The following is a 16,858-nucleotide window of genomic DNA, read 5'->3' on the forward strand; positions in this document are numbered from 1 at the left end:
CCTGGTCCAGAAGCAAACGGTTCCAGGAAGGGAGGGCCTTCACCCTGTCTGTCATCCATTGTCTTCATTCTTGGTTGCTGGGTTGGTTAGCTAATCGGTTCATTAGACAAGCAGACACAGAGTTTTGCTTTTGTCTTACAGAAGGAATCTTACTGCATCTACTGTGATACAGCTTGTGTTTTTGCTTTGACCTCTTAAAGATCTTTCCATGTCAGAACAGATCTTCCCCTCCTTTTCCTGGCTGTGTGAGAATTCCTGCTGTGAATCACAGTTATTTGAACAGGTGGCATCGGGTAGCGTGCAGTGAGTGCGTCACTGTTATGGAGGCTGCCAGGGTGGAGAGCCGGTCCTTAGTCTCTGCAGGGGAAGTGCGCAGTGTGGACTCACTGGGGCATGTTTGCATTTGGTGTTACTTTGGACCCCCTTGGGAAAGCAATATGTCCGGGTTTCTTGAGTCTCTCGTGTGTGTACCCCCACCCTGCATAAGGAGAGTGGGATAGAGCAGACTTGCCTCCCAGGGGTGAGGGGTGAGTGGCTGCATGGTTGCCTGGCATCCAGCCCCGGGAGCAAGTGTCCTGTGTGGCCAAGGGGCCCTCTCCAGGTGCAGGAGTGACTGGTGGGCTGGCAGGCTGCCCGGGACTCTGACCAAAGCAGTGGCCTCAGCAAAGCCACCCACAGGGGTGGTGTGAGTGCTGCCAGACTCCCCAGGCAAATCCAGTCTGGCTCCACCCTGAACTCTGGGCCTGCAGCTTGCCTTTTGTGAAAGGCATGGTATCATTTTACCGTAAGTGATGTCCATTTTACAGATTTGGAAAGTGAGGGGCAGAGGTTGAGTCACTCCCCAAACAAACACTCCCCCAAAAAGCAGTCAGCTGGGAGGAGGCAGAACCAGGAATCAATCCAAATCTGTGACCTCAGAGCCTGTGCGCTGACCCTTGGCCCCCTCTCTAAGTGGCTGGCTCACCCAGAGGCAGTGACTACATCCCCAGCCCACTTTGGGGTGTCCTAAACCAGGACCCCTGTCCTCCCGGCTGCTCAGGAGTACTTTCCAGGCAGCAGTAGTGGCAATTGGGCCCTGACAAGCTACTCACCTTTTAGGGCCCAGGTGGGGTCCTCTAGGCACTTGGAGCGCGTGGCAGGCTTCAGGCCAGGCCCCACAGCAGCTGCTGGGGTCTCCCACACTGGCCAGGAAGCATCTCACCTTCCTGCTGGCTCATGCCGCTGTGCCTGGGCCCTCTCCCATTTCCTTTTGGCTGTTCGCACACCTTTTTGGGAGCTTAGGTTTCAGGCTGTGCTCTGCAAGTGTTGGACGCTGCTGAGAGAAGGAGCTGCTCTTGCCGGGAAGCTCCCAGCCAGGAGGGGAGAGGTACAGAACCGCCTGCTTCAAACCCTGTGTAAATATTGCTCTTGTCACAGGGAAGGCGTCTTGTTTTTCTAGCCCTCCTGCTCCCAAGCCTTTCCCTAAATATCCATTCTGAGATTACACAGCTGCAGTGTGCATGGAATGAAAAGGTATCTGTGCTCGGCTGCCAGAGTGCCCAGTATCCTGACCTTCTGAACAAAGCAAACCTCCCTCTGTTTTTATGGGTGAGTTTGCTGTATCTCTTGGCTCAAGCTTTAAATGGTCCATTCTGTAGATTTTGGAATAGGGGAATGTGGAGAATTTGAGGCGGGACCCTGCTGGAGGAGGCTTGAGAGGCTGGGAGATAGACCAGGGAGCTCCAGATTCTTTGGAGCCGCTGAGCAATTTTCCAAATAAAATGATCCAGGAATCCCAGTGTGCTCGGGGTATACCAGAAGGGCCTCCTTCCCTCCTTCTATCCCCTTACCTGCCTTGAAGAACAAGCAGTACTGCATTTAACGTGCATTAAGCTCATAGGAACTGGGCCGGACATATTTGAGGGGGTGGGGGAAGACCGCCGTGCCCAGAGATGTTTTGTGGTGTCAGATACAGGTTGTAGCTAGAGGCAGTGGTGACAGACTTCTGCTTGTGGATTTTTTTCTTCCATCTTCTCTCAGGTAAGTGCTTTAGCTCCAAGTTGGACAGACTTTATGTTTAAATCCCAGTTCTGCTGGTCCCCAGCCGTGTGACTCCAGATGAATTATCTGACTTCACTGTGCCTCTGCTTCCTTTCCTGCAAAACAGGAATAATAACGGGACCCACCTAATAGGCTTGTTTGGAGCCATAGAGGAGGTAACAGCCAAGTAGTAGCTCTTGTCCCATAACCCCTGATTTATCTTTTCCCACCTTGTCTTCTCTGCCCTTTTGGACCCTCACAGTCAAGATGAACTGATTTTTGGTTGGTCAAAATATTGCATTAGGGCCAAATGGGTGCGGTGGCTCATGCCTGTAATCCAACCACTTCGGGAGGCCACGGCAGGAGGATTGCTTGCCCCAGGAGTTTGAGACCAGCCTGGGTGACATAGTAAAACTCCATCTCTACAAAAAAAAAAAATTAAAGACGAACTTAGGAATGAAACAGCTTGTTAAAAAATGGTGGAACTTCCCCTGCAGCCACGTCATTTTAACTTCACTTTAAAAATATTTTTTTGGCCTGGCACAGTGGCTCACACCTGTAATCCTAGCACTTTGGGAGGTGGAGGTGGGAGGATCACTTGAGCCTAGGAGTTTGAGACCAGCCCAGGCAACACAGCAAAACCCCATCTCTACAAAAAAAATTGAAAATTAGCCAGGTGTGGTGGTGCATGCCTGAAGTCCCAGCTACTTTGGAGGCTGAGGCAGGAGGATGGCTTGAGCCTGGAAGATTGAGGCTGCAGTGAGCTGTGATCATGCCACTGTACTCCAACCTGGGCAACAGAGGAAGACTTTATCTCAAAAAAAATATTAATAATAAAGCCGGATGCCCTGGCTCATGCCTATAATCCCAGCACTTTGGGAGAGCAAGGTGGGCAGATCACTTGAGGTCAGGAGTTCGAGACCACCCTGGCCAACATGGCGAGACCCTGTCTCTACTAAAAAAATACAAAAATTAGCTGGGCATGGTGGGGAGTGCCTGTAATCCCAGCTACTCAGGAAGCTGAGGCAGGAGAATCGCTTGAACCTGGGAGGCAGAGGTTGCAGTGAGCCGAGATCATGACACTGTACTCCAGCCTGGGCAACAGAGCGAGACTCTATCTCAATCCATCAGTCAATAAAATATCTTTCCTTATCGTCACCTTACAGCTGCTTCCTGGATGGACACACTGTCTCCTTGTTGCTCACCTCCCGCTTCTTCCCTACGTAGCCCCTGGCCTCAGAGCTGCTGCTTGAGGGGCTTCTTGGCTGCACAGATTAGATACCATGATGAGGCTGAGATAGTGGGGAGGGTGGACCTTGGGACAGGAGCCTCAAGAGCTTCCAGGAACAGCTGGGTTGTGTTTGAGAGTCGCACGATAGCAGCTCTTTTGTTTTATTGATATCCAGAACAATAATTCTTTCACTGGACTAGGAGCTATAATTAAACCAAAATATTTCCCAGCTGGGGCAGTGTCTAGAGCTCCGGCAGAAGCACAGCCCTGCCTGGGGATGCTATGCCAGGCATACCCCATAGAGGGCACTGTAGCAGGCATGTGCCAGGCCTGATGACTGAAGGAGGCTCTCCCTGGACCAGCTAAGTTGTTTCAGGGCTGCGGTTAGGGGATCTGAGGCAGCTCCACTGTCCATCCAGGGGTCAAGAGATGAGCCTGGCATCAGAGCCATGCAGTCATCGTTCAAACCGAGCTCTACCACTTTCTAGTTGTGTAGCATGACTGGCCCCCTCCCTGAGCCACAGAGTCATTTGTGAAGCAGGAATCACGGAAAGGATTCCATACCACATGTGTAAATGGTGCTGTGCACAGGACCCGGAGCCCGAGTGGGGCACACATGCCCCGTCATCAGGAGCTGCTGTTTTGTTCCTGTGCTTGTTGCTGGAATTCACAGCAAAGTGGGTGGGCTGGCAGGTCACAGTGGCTGCACCCAGTCTGTAGCACAGTGCCTGGGGTGAGGGCTGAGGAGGAAGGGAGGAGATGCTTGGCCTCCCTGGCTTCTCCAAGTCTACTCAGAGAAGAAAGGACGGTCAGAGGGGCCCACGCCTCCCCCACACCCCTGGAGGGAGAGCTGGGCTCTGGTGGCTGAAGCAGCATTTCAGGCTCACAGTGTGACTCAGGCTTCTCACCCTCAACCACAATGGCTTATGCCCAGAGGAGAGAACAGGGTGTCCAGGCTGTTGGTGCTTGTGGGCGAAATGTCAGCCATGCTCCTCCTGCCTTGGCCTGGAAAAGGGAGCCCTCACCCTGCAGGACCTGAGGTTTTCTCTGCCAGAAGTTCAGAGCTAGTGTCGGTGGGTTCCCATGCCACCAGGGTGAGCTCTCTGTGAGGGGACCTGTGTGTGTCCCCCACCACGGCCTCAGTGCTCCTGGGAAAGCCCTCCAAGCCATCAACACAGCATTTTCTATTCCTTTCTCCCAGGTATCCAGTCGGAATTCTTTATTAACACCACCCGAGCAGGTCCGGGGACATTATCCGTCACCATCGAAGGCCCGTCCAAGGTTAAAATGGATTGCCAGGAAACACCTGAAGGGTACAAAGTCATGTACACCCCCATGGCTCCTGGTAACTACCTGATCGGCGTCAAATACGGTGGGCCCAACCACATTGTGGGCAGTCCCTTCAAGGCCAAGGTGACAGGTAACGATCAGCTTACCTTCGGAGTTACTCTCCCTTCCTGGGGAGCTGGTTTTGTCAGATCAATCATGGTGGAAACTATGGATGGTTTTAGGTGTGTTAAAGCTACTTTGAACTTTGAATGTCAGTAAATAGTATGAGATGTCAGAGGGCAGTGTTTGAAACTTACAAAAGTCCACAGAGTGGAGCGTGCAGAAGTTGAGAAAACATGTTAGGTAGTTTTCTGTCTCTAACAGGAAAGAATAGATATTGAAATCTTATGTATTTGTTTAGATCAGGGCCTGAAAAATCCCCTCATTTGTAATTTTCACTTTAAAAATAATCAAAAGGTTTTATTATACTTATAAAAATGTGTCTCCTCCAAAACACTGGAAAAAATACCCAACTATGAAAACCAGTTCACAGCCACCACCCAAGGTAACCACCATAAACACTGTAGTCAATCCCTTCCACACGTCATGATTCACTGTTACGTAAAGGATGTAGGTTCATCGCAGAAAAATTAGAAAATTCACATAGAAAAATCATCCTTTCTCATCCACAGAATCATTTTTCGATATTTCATTATATGTCATCCCAAATTTTACTCTGCTTATACATAGACTATTTTACGTAAATAGAAAGATGTGAATTCCACCGGCACATCTTTGGGTGGGGTGGGGGCTGGGGGGATTGGGAGGGTTCTAGGCCTTGTCAGCCAAGGCCAGACTCATCCATTTGCCCAGAAAGCCAGATCCTAGTTGTACGGGGGTGGGACCGCAGGGGTTTAGAAGACATTATGGGTGTGAGATACGGGTGTGGTGGCTTTTGTATCCAGGTGTTGGGGTGCGCGGGCTCTCCTGGGGCTACTATGTAGGGTACTCGCCTGTCCTCTGGCTGAGAGACCCCTCTTGATCTGGCCATTCACGCCTGTCCCCCTCCCTCCTGTATCTTAGGCCAGCGTCTGGTTAGCCCCGGCTCAGCCAATGAGACCTCATCCATCCTGGTGGAGTCAGTGACCAGGTCTTCTACAGAGACCTGCTATAGCGCCATTCCCAAGGCATCCTCAGATGCCAGCAAGGTGACCTCTAAGGGGGCAGGGCTCTCGAAGGCCTTTGTGGGCCAGAAGAGTTCCTTCCTGGTGGACTGCAGCAAAGCTGGTAGGTGTCTGGGCCTTTTCAAGGGTGGGGTGGGGCAGGGGCAGGCTGGACCCCCTGGGTACACTGACCTTCCCTGCTGAGGTCTCCTGCAGTGCCTACCCCCATGTAACCCAGCCGTTTGCAAGTAACCATGTTCATGACCCTGTTCTCCTGCACTTAATATTTTTAAATGATTTTCTTCTCTTTTGCCTTTTGAACTTGGGTATTTATTTGGGTTTCAACGGTCGGTTGCCTGGGTTCTGGCATCCAGTACACCTGGGTTGGAAACCTGGTACTGCCACTTCATTCATTCATTCGTTTGTTCATAAAACTTATTTAACCATGTGACCTCGGAAAGTTATTAAATCTCTTTCCAAAAGTCAGTTCCCTCTTCTCAGAAGTACCTTCCTTAAGGTGCCTGTGAGAGTAAACAAGAAGATTCTCACAGCTAACGCTTAGAATAGCACTTACCGTATGCTAGCGTTTGACACCCATCACTCCTTAAACCTCACAACTAGCTCGTGAGGTATGTGTCGTTCTCATTCCCTGTTTACAGATGGGGACGCTGAGCTAGGGAGAGGTGAGATTCCAGTCCAAGGTCACCCAGGTAGCAAGTGGCAGGGCAGGGATTTGAACCCACACCGTCAGGCTCTATGAGCCTTTGCTTGTAATTGCCACACTCTCCCACCTCTCAGGGGCCCCAGCGTTATGGCGGAAGCTCCTTCCCTTTGGCTCTCATACTCCCTCCTCTTCCTGTGCCTGTCCTGACGCATCCGAACGGAATAACCACCTTCTTTTGCCTCCTAGGCTCCAATATGCTGCTGATCGGGGTCCATGGGCCCACCACCCCCTGCGAGGAGGTCTCCATGAAGCATGTAGGCAACCAGCAATACAACGTCACATACGTCGTCAAGGAGCGGGGCGATTATGTGCTGGCTGTGAAGTGGGGGGAGGAACACATCCCTGGCAGCCCTTTTCATGTCACAGTGCCTTAAAACAGTTTTTTCACATCCTGGGGAGAGTTCTTGTGGTTGCTTTTGTTGCTTGTTTGTAATTCATTTTATACAAAGCCCTCCAACCTGTTTGTGGGGCTGAAACCCCATCCCTAAAATATTGCTGTTCTAAAGTGCCTTCAGAAATAAGTCCTAGACTGGACTCTTGAGGGACATGTTGGAGAATCTTGAGAAATGCAAGCTTGTTCAGTGGGCTGAGAAGATCCCAAGTACACTGGGTGCCAACCAGAACTCTTGGTGGAACAGATCACCCACTGCAGCAGACAGACAGGGCACACGATGAGACTGACGTTTCAGAAAAACAAAACTGGTTAGCCTGAGCTGCTGGTTCGCTCCTCAGCATTTATGAAACAAGGCTAGGGGAAGGTGGGCAGAGAAAAGGGGGACACCTAGTTTGGTTGTCATTTAGCAAAGGGGATGACTTAAAATCAGCTTAATCTCTTTCAGTGCCCATGTTAATGTATTTGGCTATTAGATTACTAGCACTGCTTTACTGCTCCTCACTGCCAACACCACCATGCTCTGTGGCCTTCTTACGCTTCTCAGAGGGCAGAGTGGATGTGGTGGCAGCCGGGCCCACATGTCTCCCAAGTACCTGTACCCTCGCTCTGATGATTATTTCTTGCAGAGTCACCACACGAGACCATCCCGGCAGTCATGGTTTGCTTTAGTTTTCCAAGTCCGTTTCAGTCCCTTCCTAGGTCTGAAGAAATTCTGCAGTGGCGAGCAGTTCCCCACTTGCCAAAGATCCCTTTTAACCAACACTAGCCCTTGTTTTTAGCACATGCTCCAGCCTTTCATCGGCCTGGGGAGTCTTACCAAAATGTTTAAAGTGACCTCAAGGGGCCCATGGATTAGCGCCCTCATCCCAAGGCCCGTCCCTTGACTTAACACTCCACACCCGCCCCAGCCAGCTTCATGGCTCACTTTTTCTGGAAAATAATGATCTGTACAGACAGGAAAGAATGAAACTCCTGCCGATCTTTGGCCTGAAAGTTGGGAATGGTGGGGGAGAGGAAGGGCAGCAGCTTATTGGTGGTCTTTTCACCATTTAGCAGAAACAGAGCTGTGTGGTGCAGAAGTACAGAAATGAGGTGTAGGGAATTTTGCCTGCCTTCTGCAGACCTGAGCTGGCTTTGGAATGAGGTTAAAGCGTCAGGGACGTTGCCTGAGCCCAAATGTGTAGTGTGGTCTGGGCAGGCGGACCTTTAGGGTTTGCTGCTAAGTCCTGAGGAAGTGGCCACTGTTGTGGCAGGTGTAGCATCTGGGGCGAGTGTTGGGGGTAAAAGCCCACCCTCCAGAAACTGGAGCAGCCCGAAGCCTGATGTGAAAGGACCACGGGTGTTGTAAGCTGGGACATGGAAGCCAAACTGGAATCAAACACCGACTGTAAATTGTATCTTATAACTTATTAAATAAAACATTTGCTCCGTAAAGTTCTCTTGGTGTTCTTGGATGGCGTCGCTTCTGAATAAATTGTTTAATCCTAGGAGTTCAACACCACCAGCCTGGGTAACACAGCAAGACCCAGCCTCTACAAAAAATTAAAAAATTAGCCAGCATGGTAATACATGCCTGTAGTCCCAGCTACTCAGGAGGTGGAGGCAGGAGGATCACTTGAGCCTGAGAGGCCAAAGTTGCAGTGAGCTGTGGTTGCAACCCTGCACTCTAGCCTGGGCAACAGAGCGAGACAGTGTAACACACACACGCGCGCGCACACACACACACACTAACGTCGTTGGAGCCCCAGACCAGCTCCCCCAACCTGTGCCTTAAGGGACACAGACTAGCAACTTGTTTTGACAATGAACCTGGGCTCTTTTTTTGGGGGGGGCGAGTAAACAAGAAGCTGTCAGCTGTCACCTGTCACCCTGCTGTGCTAATTGTTGCTGCTGTCTTCCCCTCCCTTTGCCTCTGTTTCTCTCTTTTTTTTTTTTTTTAATTTTCCTTTTTTGAGACAGTCTCAACTCGCCCAGGCTGCAGGGCAGTGGCGGGATCTCAGCTCACTGCAACCTCCACCTCCTGGGTTCAAGCAATTCTTCTGCCTCATCCTCCCAAGTAGCTGGGACTACAGGCGCGTGCCACCATGCCTGGCTAATTTTTGTCTTTTTAGTAGAGATATGGTTTCGCCATGTTGGCCAGGCTGGTCTTGAACTCCTGACCTCAGTGATCCGTCCCACCTTGGTCTCCCAAAGTGCTGTATTACAGGCGTCAACCACTGCAACTGGCCTGTTTCTCCTTTTTCTAGAAGAGCTTCTGATTGCTAAATGTTTGGGAGGTACCTAGCACCCCTCCTCCGCCTCCGCCTCCACTTCCCCCCCACCCCCCAGCAGTGATACGGCTTTGCAGATGGCACTATCACCTCATGTGCTGCAATGACATGTTTGCAGATGCAAAGCTCACTTGGGGGCAGACCCAGGGCCCCTGCCTTCTTGACCCCAGAGTGGGAGTTCTACCCCCTGCTGATACCGCTGTGGAAACAGGAGCCCCCAGATAGGCCCCACCAGGTGCCATGGTGATGGGAAATCACTGCTGGGCCTCCAGCCCTCCAGATGGAGGTTGAGGGTGGAGAGAAAAGCAGCGAAGGGAGACTGGATTTTCTGACACCTGGCTGTCAGTTGGGATCAATTGTTTGCCTCTAAGAGCAGCCTTATCTGTGGCCTGCGCCAGGAAGCACTGCTTCCTGGACTGCTCTCTGGGAAGGTCCGTGGGCCTCAGGATTCTGCAGTGGCGGGCAGTTCCCCCACTTGCCAAAGAGTCCATTCAGGCTCTGCCCGATGGGGTCTGGCCGGCCCACAGTTTGATGCTAGTTTGCCCACGGAGGAGCACAGGCCACAGCCATTGGTTTCTCCAGTGTGAAGCCCGGTGGCTTTCTGTTGGGGGAGGTAGCATTTGTAAATTAACAGCGTGGGCTTTGGTGTCAGGCACCCCAGAACTTCAACCCTGGCTCCGCTGTTCATCGACTGTGTGCCCCTGGGGAAGTCGCCTTGCCTCACCTCTCTGGGTGGTTGTGAGAATCAGGTAAGAGCCCACAGGGAGCTGCAAGGAACAATTACCTGCCAGAGTCTCAGCCACTGCTGTCTGACCAACACCTGCCGGAAGTGATGTTCCTTGCACAAGGCTGCCCCCTGGCGGCTTGTTGGTATCTGGGGCTACACCTGGTGGTCCCCTGCATGGGGGCGATGGTGATGTGGCCCTGGGTAAATTTCCCCACTGGAAGCCACTGCCTCCTGTTACGTTAAAGACATCTCAGGGTGGGATGCACCTCTTTATCGGTCAATGGCTAGGAGCACAGGGCAACCCTTACCTGCACCTGGGCTTGGCTGCTATGGAAACCAGCTGTTTGTGCAAACACCTTGAAAACTTTGAAACTTGACCCCAGACAAGCCTGGTGCCAGGTCCTTTCCGACTTTCGTGTTTTCTTTCCAACTTTCACTATTGACTTTGCCTCTTTCCTACTAGGAGTGGACAGGGCCGATGAAGGTGAAGCAGACAGCAGCTGCCCTGCAGAGATTCCCAGGCCCTGCCCACTTCGAAGCACAGAAGCCTGCCTCTTCCTCATCATATTTCCCTTTGCAACCCAGGGAGGCAGGCACCAGGATGCTGCCAAGAAAGAAACATTTTATTAACATGTTTCTTTGTTTCAGATGCACTTATAACACTTGCGCCCCTTGACCACATGTCTAGTTTTAGGACTTCAAAGGGGCTTTGAAGCCACATTTTGATGAGTTTGGTGTAAAATAAGTAGGGTGTGTAGGGATTTAATTTCCCTTGAAAGTTGCACAGACTTAAAAATTAGCAGAATAGGCCGGGCCTGGTGGCTAACACCTGTAATCCCAGCCCTTTGGGAGGCCGAGGCGGGCGATCTCCTAAGGTCAGGAGCTCCAGATCAGCCTGGCCAACATGGTGAAACCCCCTCTCTACTAAAGATAGAAAAATTAGCTGGCGTGGTGGTGCATGCAGGCCTGTAATCGCACTACTCAGGAGGCTGAAGCAGGAGAGTTGCTTGAACCCGGGAGGCAGAGGCTGCAGTGAGCCGAGATTGCGCTACTGCACTCCATCCGGCCTAGGCGACAGAGTGAGATTCCATCTCAAAACAAACAAACAAAAATTGCAGAATAAAGGTTAATGGCAAAATGAGTGCTTGACCCTTGTCAACCCGCCAAGTTTATACTAAAAATGGGGAGCGTTGTTGTTAATTGGAGTGCCCGTTAGCCTCAGTTCTCAGCCCTATGGAAGCAGAATCGGGGAAAGGGATGGAGTCTTTCCAAATCTCCACTAACTTGGAGAGGGAAGAGGCTGTATAATCCATATATTTCACAAATGAAAACTTCCAGAAATGAGTATCTTATGTAGGTATTTTTTCCTTTTCACAATAGTAAATCATAATTTGAGGAAGTAAAAATGTCGCACTGGGGGCAGTAAGGGCTCAGGCAAGCCTGTATTCAGTTTATTTTTCTGGCTTTGTCCTAAGGATGCTGCCTAAACACATGGTGGGAGGAATCTTTCTAAACAAAGAGATCCTTCTCTGCTTTGTGATAAGGCTTTTGTCTGAGCCCCCAAGCCCACGGGGACCGGCTCATGAGCATGGAATTTAGGGAGACCCACTCCACACCCCTCACACGCTTTTTCTCTCTTCCTCAAGAGTTCTCGAGAGCAAGCAGGAAATGCAGAATTTACGAGCCTGACTTGTGGCACGGATCCACATATCCAAGTGGGTTTTGTATTTTGGACTCGCTTATCTCCCCGGGACAAAGTACAAAGATGAAAGAATCTGCAAGCCTTTTATTGCCCATGTTTTTTCCTCTGCCCTGACTGCCTTGCCAAGATACCAGAACACCTCTCCCTGTCAGGGGTTGCCCTCCCTTTCCAGGAAGTGGACGTGCTTAGGGCAAAGCTGGTGCTGAACCCCAGCAGGGTGTATTCGGAGAAGGAGAAAACCTCAGCAGAAGCACCAAGTCCTGGAAATGCCAGCTTCAGGCCCAGCTATAAGCAGCAGGCTCCGTAGCAGCAGAATAACCTTGTGTAGAAGCAGCATTCAGAGAGCAGCAGGTCACATGCTGCAGGTTTAAACCTGATTCCAAGCCCAGCGCTGCTGCTTACCAACCGAGATACCTCAGGCGGTCACCTTCTCTGTGCCTCACTGCTCTCATCTGTAAAAACCGGGAAATAATGGGAAACAGCCATTCTAAAATCAGATGAATTCCAGAAAGGCACCTCCCGCTGCCTCCCTCCCCCTCAGCACATCCACCCACCACCTGGCCTGGGCAAACCTTCCCCAACCCAAAGCTGTTGAGAGAGGGATTGCCTGAGTGTTGCAGAGATTTGGCTCCCCAAGGCGGACTGGAAGGGGCACCCCAGCTAGGGAAATTGAGGCTTGTGGAGAAGCCATTGAGCATGGTGGCTCTAAAATTGGGCTGAGGATTCAAATCCTGGCCCTGCCATGACCTCTGGCAGGCAGGTCACTGATCCTTCACAGAAAACTGTGCCTCAGTTTTCTTTCCAATGAAATGGGGTAACAGGACCCACCCCATAGAGTGTTCTGAGAACTCACTGACAAAATACACATAAAGAGGATTTCAGGCCAGGCATGGTGGCTCACTCCTACAATCCTAGCACTTTGGGAGGCCAAGGTGGGCAGATCACTTGAGGTCAGGAGTTCAAGACCAGTCTGGGCAACATGGTGAAACCCCATTTCTACTAAAAATACAAAAATCAGCCAGATGTGATGGCACGTGCCTGTAACCCCAGCTGGAAGGCTGAGGCAGGAGGATTGCTTGAACCCAGGAAGTGGAGGTTGTGGTGAGCCAAGATCACGCCACTGTACTCTAGCCTGGGTGACAGACAGAGACTGTCTCAAAAAAAAAAGAAAAGAAAAGAAAAGCATTTCCAGTGTCCAGTACATGATAAGTGTTCATGAAATTACTATTATTGGTGTAAGGGAACTAAGACATCAAGCTCTCAGTCCTAGGAAAGCAGTGTGGTGTGGCAGACAGAGTCTTGGGCTGGGCATTAGGGTTGGGCGGTATCAGTGGGAGTGGGTGGGGTGGGGTGGGCCAACCACAGAACTCTGTCTGAGGTGGGATGTTGGTGGCTTCAGGGAGTGGCCAGAAAGGTGGGAGGGGAAAGGGGTGAGTCACATGCACCCAGGAGGGCTCCAGCCCACTTGCCAGCCTGTTCTTGTCCCCTGGTTTCAGAGCTTCACCCTTTTCCCTTTGTGCAGGCTTAGGCCAGTGACCAGCCTGAGGGCTGCCCCCACACTGTCCCGGAGGTTGTTAGATGATTGGGGTTTAAATGAGTTAATAAACTAAGAGTAAGAAAATTATCATCGTGAGTAACACTAAAGCTATGCACCGAGTCTTATTATCACATTTTTTTTTTTTTTTTTTTGAGACGGAGTCTTGCTCTGTCGCCCGGGCTGGAGTGCAGTGGCCGGATCTCAGCTCACTGCAAGCTCCGCCTCCCGGGTTTACGCCATTCTCCTGCCTCAGCCTCCCGAGTAGCTGGGACTACAGGCGCCTGCCACCTCGCCCGGCTAGTTTTTTGAATTTTTAGTAGAGACGGGGTTTCACCGTGTTAGCCAGGATAGTCTCGATCTCCTGACCTCGTGATCCGCCCGTCTCGGCCTCCCAAAGTGCTGGGATTACAGGCTTGAGCCACTGCGCCCGGCCTTATTATCACATTTTTAAAGGAGAATTTGTCAGGGCTCAGAAAGGTTTGGTGACTGGTTGGGCGTGGTGGCTCACACCTGTAATCCCAGCACTTTGGGAGGCAGAGGCAGGTGGATTACTTGAGGTCAGGAGTTCAAGACCAGCCTGCCCAACATGGTGAAACCCCACCTCTACTAAAAGTACAAAAATTAGCCAGGCGTGGTGATGGGCGTCTGTAGTCCCAGCTACTCAGGAGGCTGAGGCAGGCGAATTGCTTGAACCAGGGAGGCAGAGGTTGCAGTGAGCCGAGATCGCGCCATTGCACTCCAGCCTGGGCGACAGAGCAAGACTAAAAAGAAGAAAAAAAAGGTTCGGTGACTTGCTCAAGTTCACACAGGTAGTCATTAATGGTCAAGGCTGTGTTAAAACCTGGTAAACCTGTCTAGGAACGGATCCGTGAAGCTGTACACGACTCCAGACACAGAAAACAGAAGCCAGAGGAGGCTCTCGTAGTGGGCCGTCGGGCTCCTTGGGAGCGCCTCTCTGCACAGTCCCAGCTCTGCTCCCCTCTCGGGGAAGTTGTGGGCCTCCAGGGCGAGAGGACGGCCGCCTGGGTTGTCGTCGCCGCAGTGACCGCTAGGGGTCGCCTTGGACACGCGAACTGCGTCCGGGAGCGGAGTACCAGCGTTGGGCAAGGCGCGGGCTCTCCCAGGCCGGGAGGAGGGGGACCCACCCACCTCTCCCCTTCTGCGCTGGTAAGTCTGGGTGTTCCAGCGCAGAAGTTTCGGGGGTGGGGCAGAGAGGCTGCAACAGACTCCGCCCCGCAACCGATTGACTCCAGGGTCCCGCCGCCCCGCAAGCCCCGCAACTCCTGACTTTCCTTCCTTCACCCTACTGTCTCCCTTAACAGAGCCAATGTGAGGTGCCCTAGGTATAATTTCCTTGAGCACGTTTCCCAGGCACCTACTATGTGCCAGACTTGGCCCGCGGAGATACCCTGGAGGAGTAGATACCGCGTCAAGTTACAGGGTAGGGCAGGATCAGCTCCGCGAGGCCAGGGCGTTTTGTCGTGTTGTTCACCTGCAGCCCGGGACACACAGTAGGCCCTACGCCAGGAGAGAATGACTAACTGGTGCTTAGCTCCTGCTCAGGGAGCCTGCCGGCGAAAGGTTCATCAGTCACTACCGTACTTGCCCCGGGGAGGCATCTCAGGCCCAGCTATTCCACTTAACCTGAGTTTCTTCCCCAAATTTTCCAAACTCCCTCACAGCCCATTTCACACGTGGAAAGACCGAGGCCCAGAGGGCAGTCTATACAGCTGTGGCCTTTCTTGCCTTTCTAACTGGGGCGTCCCAGGCTGCAACACTCTTCCCCTGTGTTTTGCCTGGCTAACTCATGTTCATAGTTCAGGTCTCAGTCAAAGGGCACCTCTTCCAGGAAGCCTTCCCTGACCTACTCACTGCAACCTGATTAAACGTCTGCCTTCCCTTCTAGAGGGTGAAACCCTGAGAGCAGGAAGTACCTGGGCTCTGTCTTTCCTCATCTACATTTTGAGCCTGGCTCGGTACCTGGCACAGGGTCAGAAGCTAATGATGTTTGTCGAATGAATATGAGAGTACATGCAGCAAAGTGGGAGGCAAGTGGCCCCAGGGCCCTGTGGGTAGCCTCCTTCTCCCTGGTCAGGGAGGCAAAAAGTGTGAGGATCCAGGAGGCTGACTTTGTGGTGCTGCTGAGGCACCGGGGGGGTCCTCCCCTGCCCCGCCCTGCCTGCACCTCTCTCAGGTGCCCATCCCACTTCCTGGGAGAATTTTGTGTCTGTAACACAAGGACATGGGTTTTAGGGTTAAACCCAGAGATTCCTCAGTTTACTCATTTGTGAGAGTGACGCAAGACAGCCTGTTTGCAAATCACTGTGAAGATTAAGTGATGTAACAGTAAAGCCCCCAGCGCAGGGCCTGGCATGGAGTAGGTACACACCAGCCACAGTGTCCTGGGGCAGTCACATGGTTTTCAAGCCTCCATTGCCTCACCTGGAAAGGAGGGCATGCGAGCCTACTAATGGGGAGGATGGTTTAAGGCACACAGAACACAGCTTAGCACCCACCTCGCGGGTGCTTGTGAGACGGCAGCTGATGTTGAGGGAGCGCTTCCTCCCAGCCACACACTGTCCCAAGTATTTTATACGCTGGGCTAATGTCATTCTCCCAATACTAAGGGTAGTTCCCACTCTCACCCTGCTGTACAGAGGAGGCCATTCCACTAGCAAGGGACAGAGCTGCATATCTGAGGAGCTGGACCCTAGAGTTGCCCTGGAAACCCCCTGGCTGTGTGTCCAGCGCTCCTTGAGGCCAGGAAAGACTGGGCCTCTTTTTGGACCCCTTTGGGTGCCTGGCACATAGTAGGTGTGCATCAGAGTTTGCTGAATGGAATAGCGGCTGCAGCACCCCATGCGCCACCCCAGGGCCCTGCGTGTGTGAAGGTAAAGGCCTGGGCCTGTCCCTCAGGGGAAGGACAGGCACCCTGGATGGGTTGTGGCCAGGCTCTGCACCCTTTTCCAGCCTGGTCTGTTCTTCTGCCTATGGGACCCCCCCAAGTCCCCCAGGGCAGCCCAGCCTCTCCTCTCTGTCAGGGCCTTGGCAACCCAGCCCTCATTGAAGCTGCATATATCCTTGGAGATGAGGCGCTGGGAGCCCAAACACAGGCCGCAGAGCTGTGGGAAGAGCCATTCTTCCCTCCTCCACCTCTCCCTGCCTCTGCCATGAGGGAGCTGGGGACCTCCTAGAACCAGGCCTGCTGGAAGGAGTGCATCCAAAAGGAGGCCGCCGCCTGAGTTGCCTGGAAGATCAACTTTGGCCACAAGTACCTAAGGGAGGGACCGTGCCCAGGAAGCAGCTCCAGCAGGCCCCATCCCGGTCAGCCTTGGTAGCAGGTCCAGTGCCTGCCACCAGCTCCCGTGATAGCAAGGAGGTACAGGTTGGATGGCCAGAGACCAAGGGGGCCCAGAACCAGCTGTCCAAGGGAGTGGGTGCCAGGACTCCCCACCCAAGGGAGACAGAGTCTGGGAGGCCAGAAAAGCAACTCAGGGGCCAGCAGGCCAGACCAAGCCAGAGGGCTTAGAAATGAGGCAGGTGCCCCCAAGAATCCTGCAGCTGCTCTTCCCAGGCATCTCCCACGATAGCCAAAGCCAGGCCCTGGGCCTCCAGGCACGGCATCGGCTGAAGCCCAAGGAGAAGTTCCAGAACCCAGTCATGTCATCCTGGGAGTACAGCTGGCACATGGGTAAGGGCCACCACCATCCTGCCATTCCAGGCCTCTGGCAGGCAGGCCCGGCCTCTCTCCCCAGCCTCATCCTTCACCACCCCTCACTCCTGGCTCGTGGACCTGGATCACCTTACCCTGAGCATGTAGAC

The 16,858-nt window shown here is 52.5% G+C and overlaps 1 protein-coding gene across 1 annotated transcript in view; it reads left to right on the forward strand.

Annotated features, from left to right (window-relative positions):
* FLNB (filamin B) overlaps window positions 1-6,801 on the forward strand; it is a 166,038-nt gene extending 159,237 nt beyond the window's left edge. The window contains 3 exon segments of the mRNA XM_033210256.1: window positions 4,452-4,670; window positions 5,603-5,806; window positions 6,593-6,801. Of these exon segments, the coding sequence (XP_033066147.1) occupies window positions 4,452-4,670; window positions 5,603-5,806; window positions 6,593-6,780 (611 nt within the window). The 3' untranslated portion in view covers window positions 6,781-6,801.
* Window positions 6,802-16,858: the final 10,057 nt, after the last annotated feature.

This window comes from Trachypithecus francoisi, unplaced genomic scaffold (assembly GCF_009764315.1).
Source record: "Trachypithecus francoisi isolate TF-2019V2 unplaced genomic scaffold, Tfra_2.0 Lachesis_group0, whole genome shotgun sequence".
In the NCBI taxonomy this organism is placed as follows: domain Eukaryota; kingdom Metazoa; phylum Chordata; class Mammalia; order Primates; family Cercopithecidae; genus Trachypithecus; species Trachypithecus francoisi.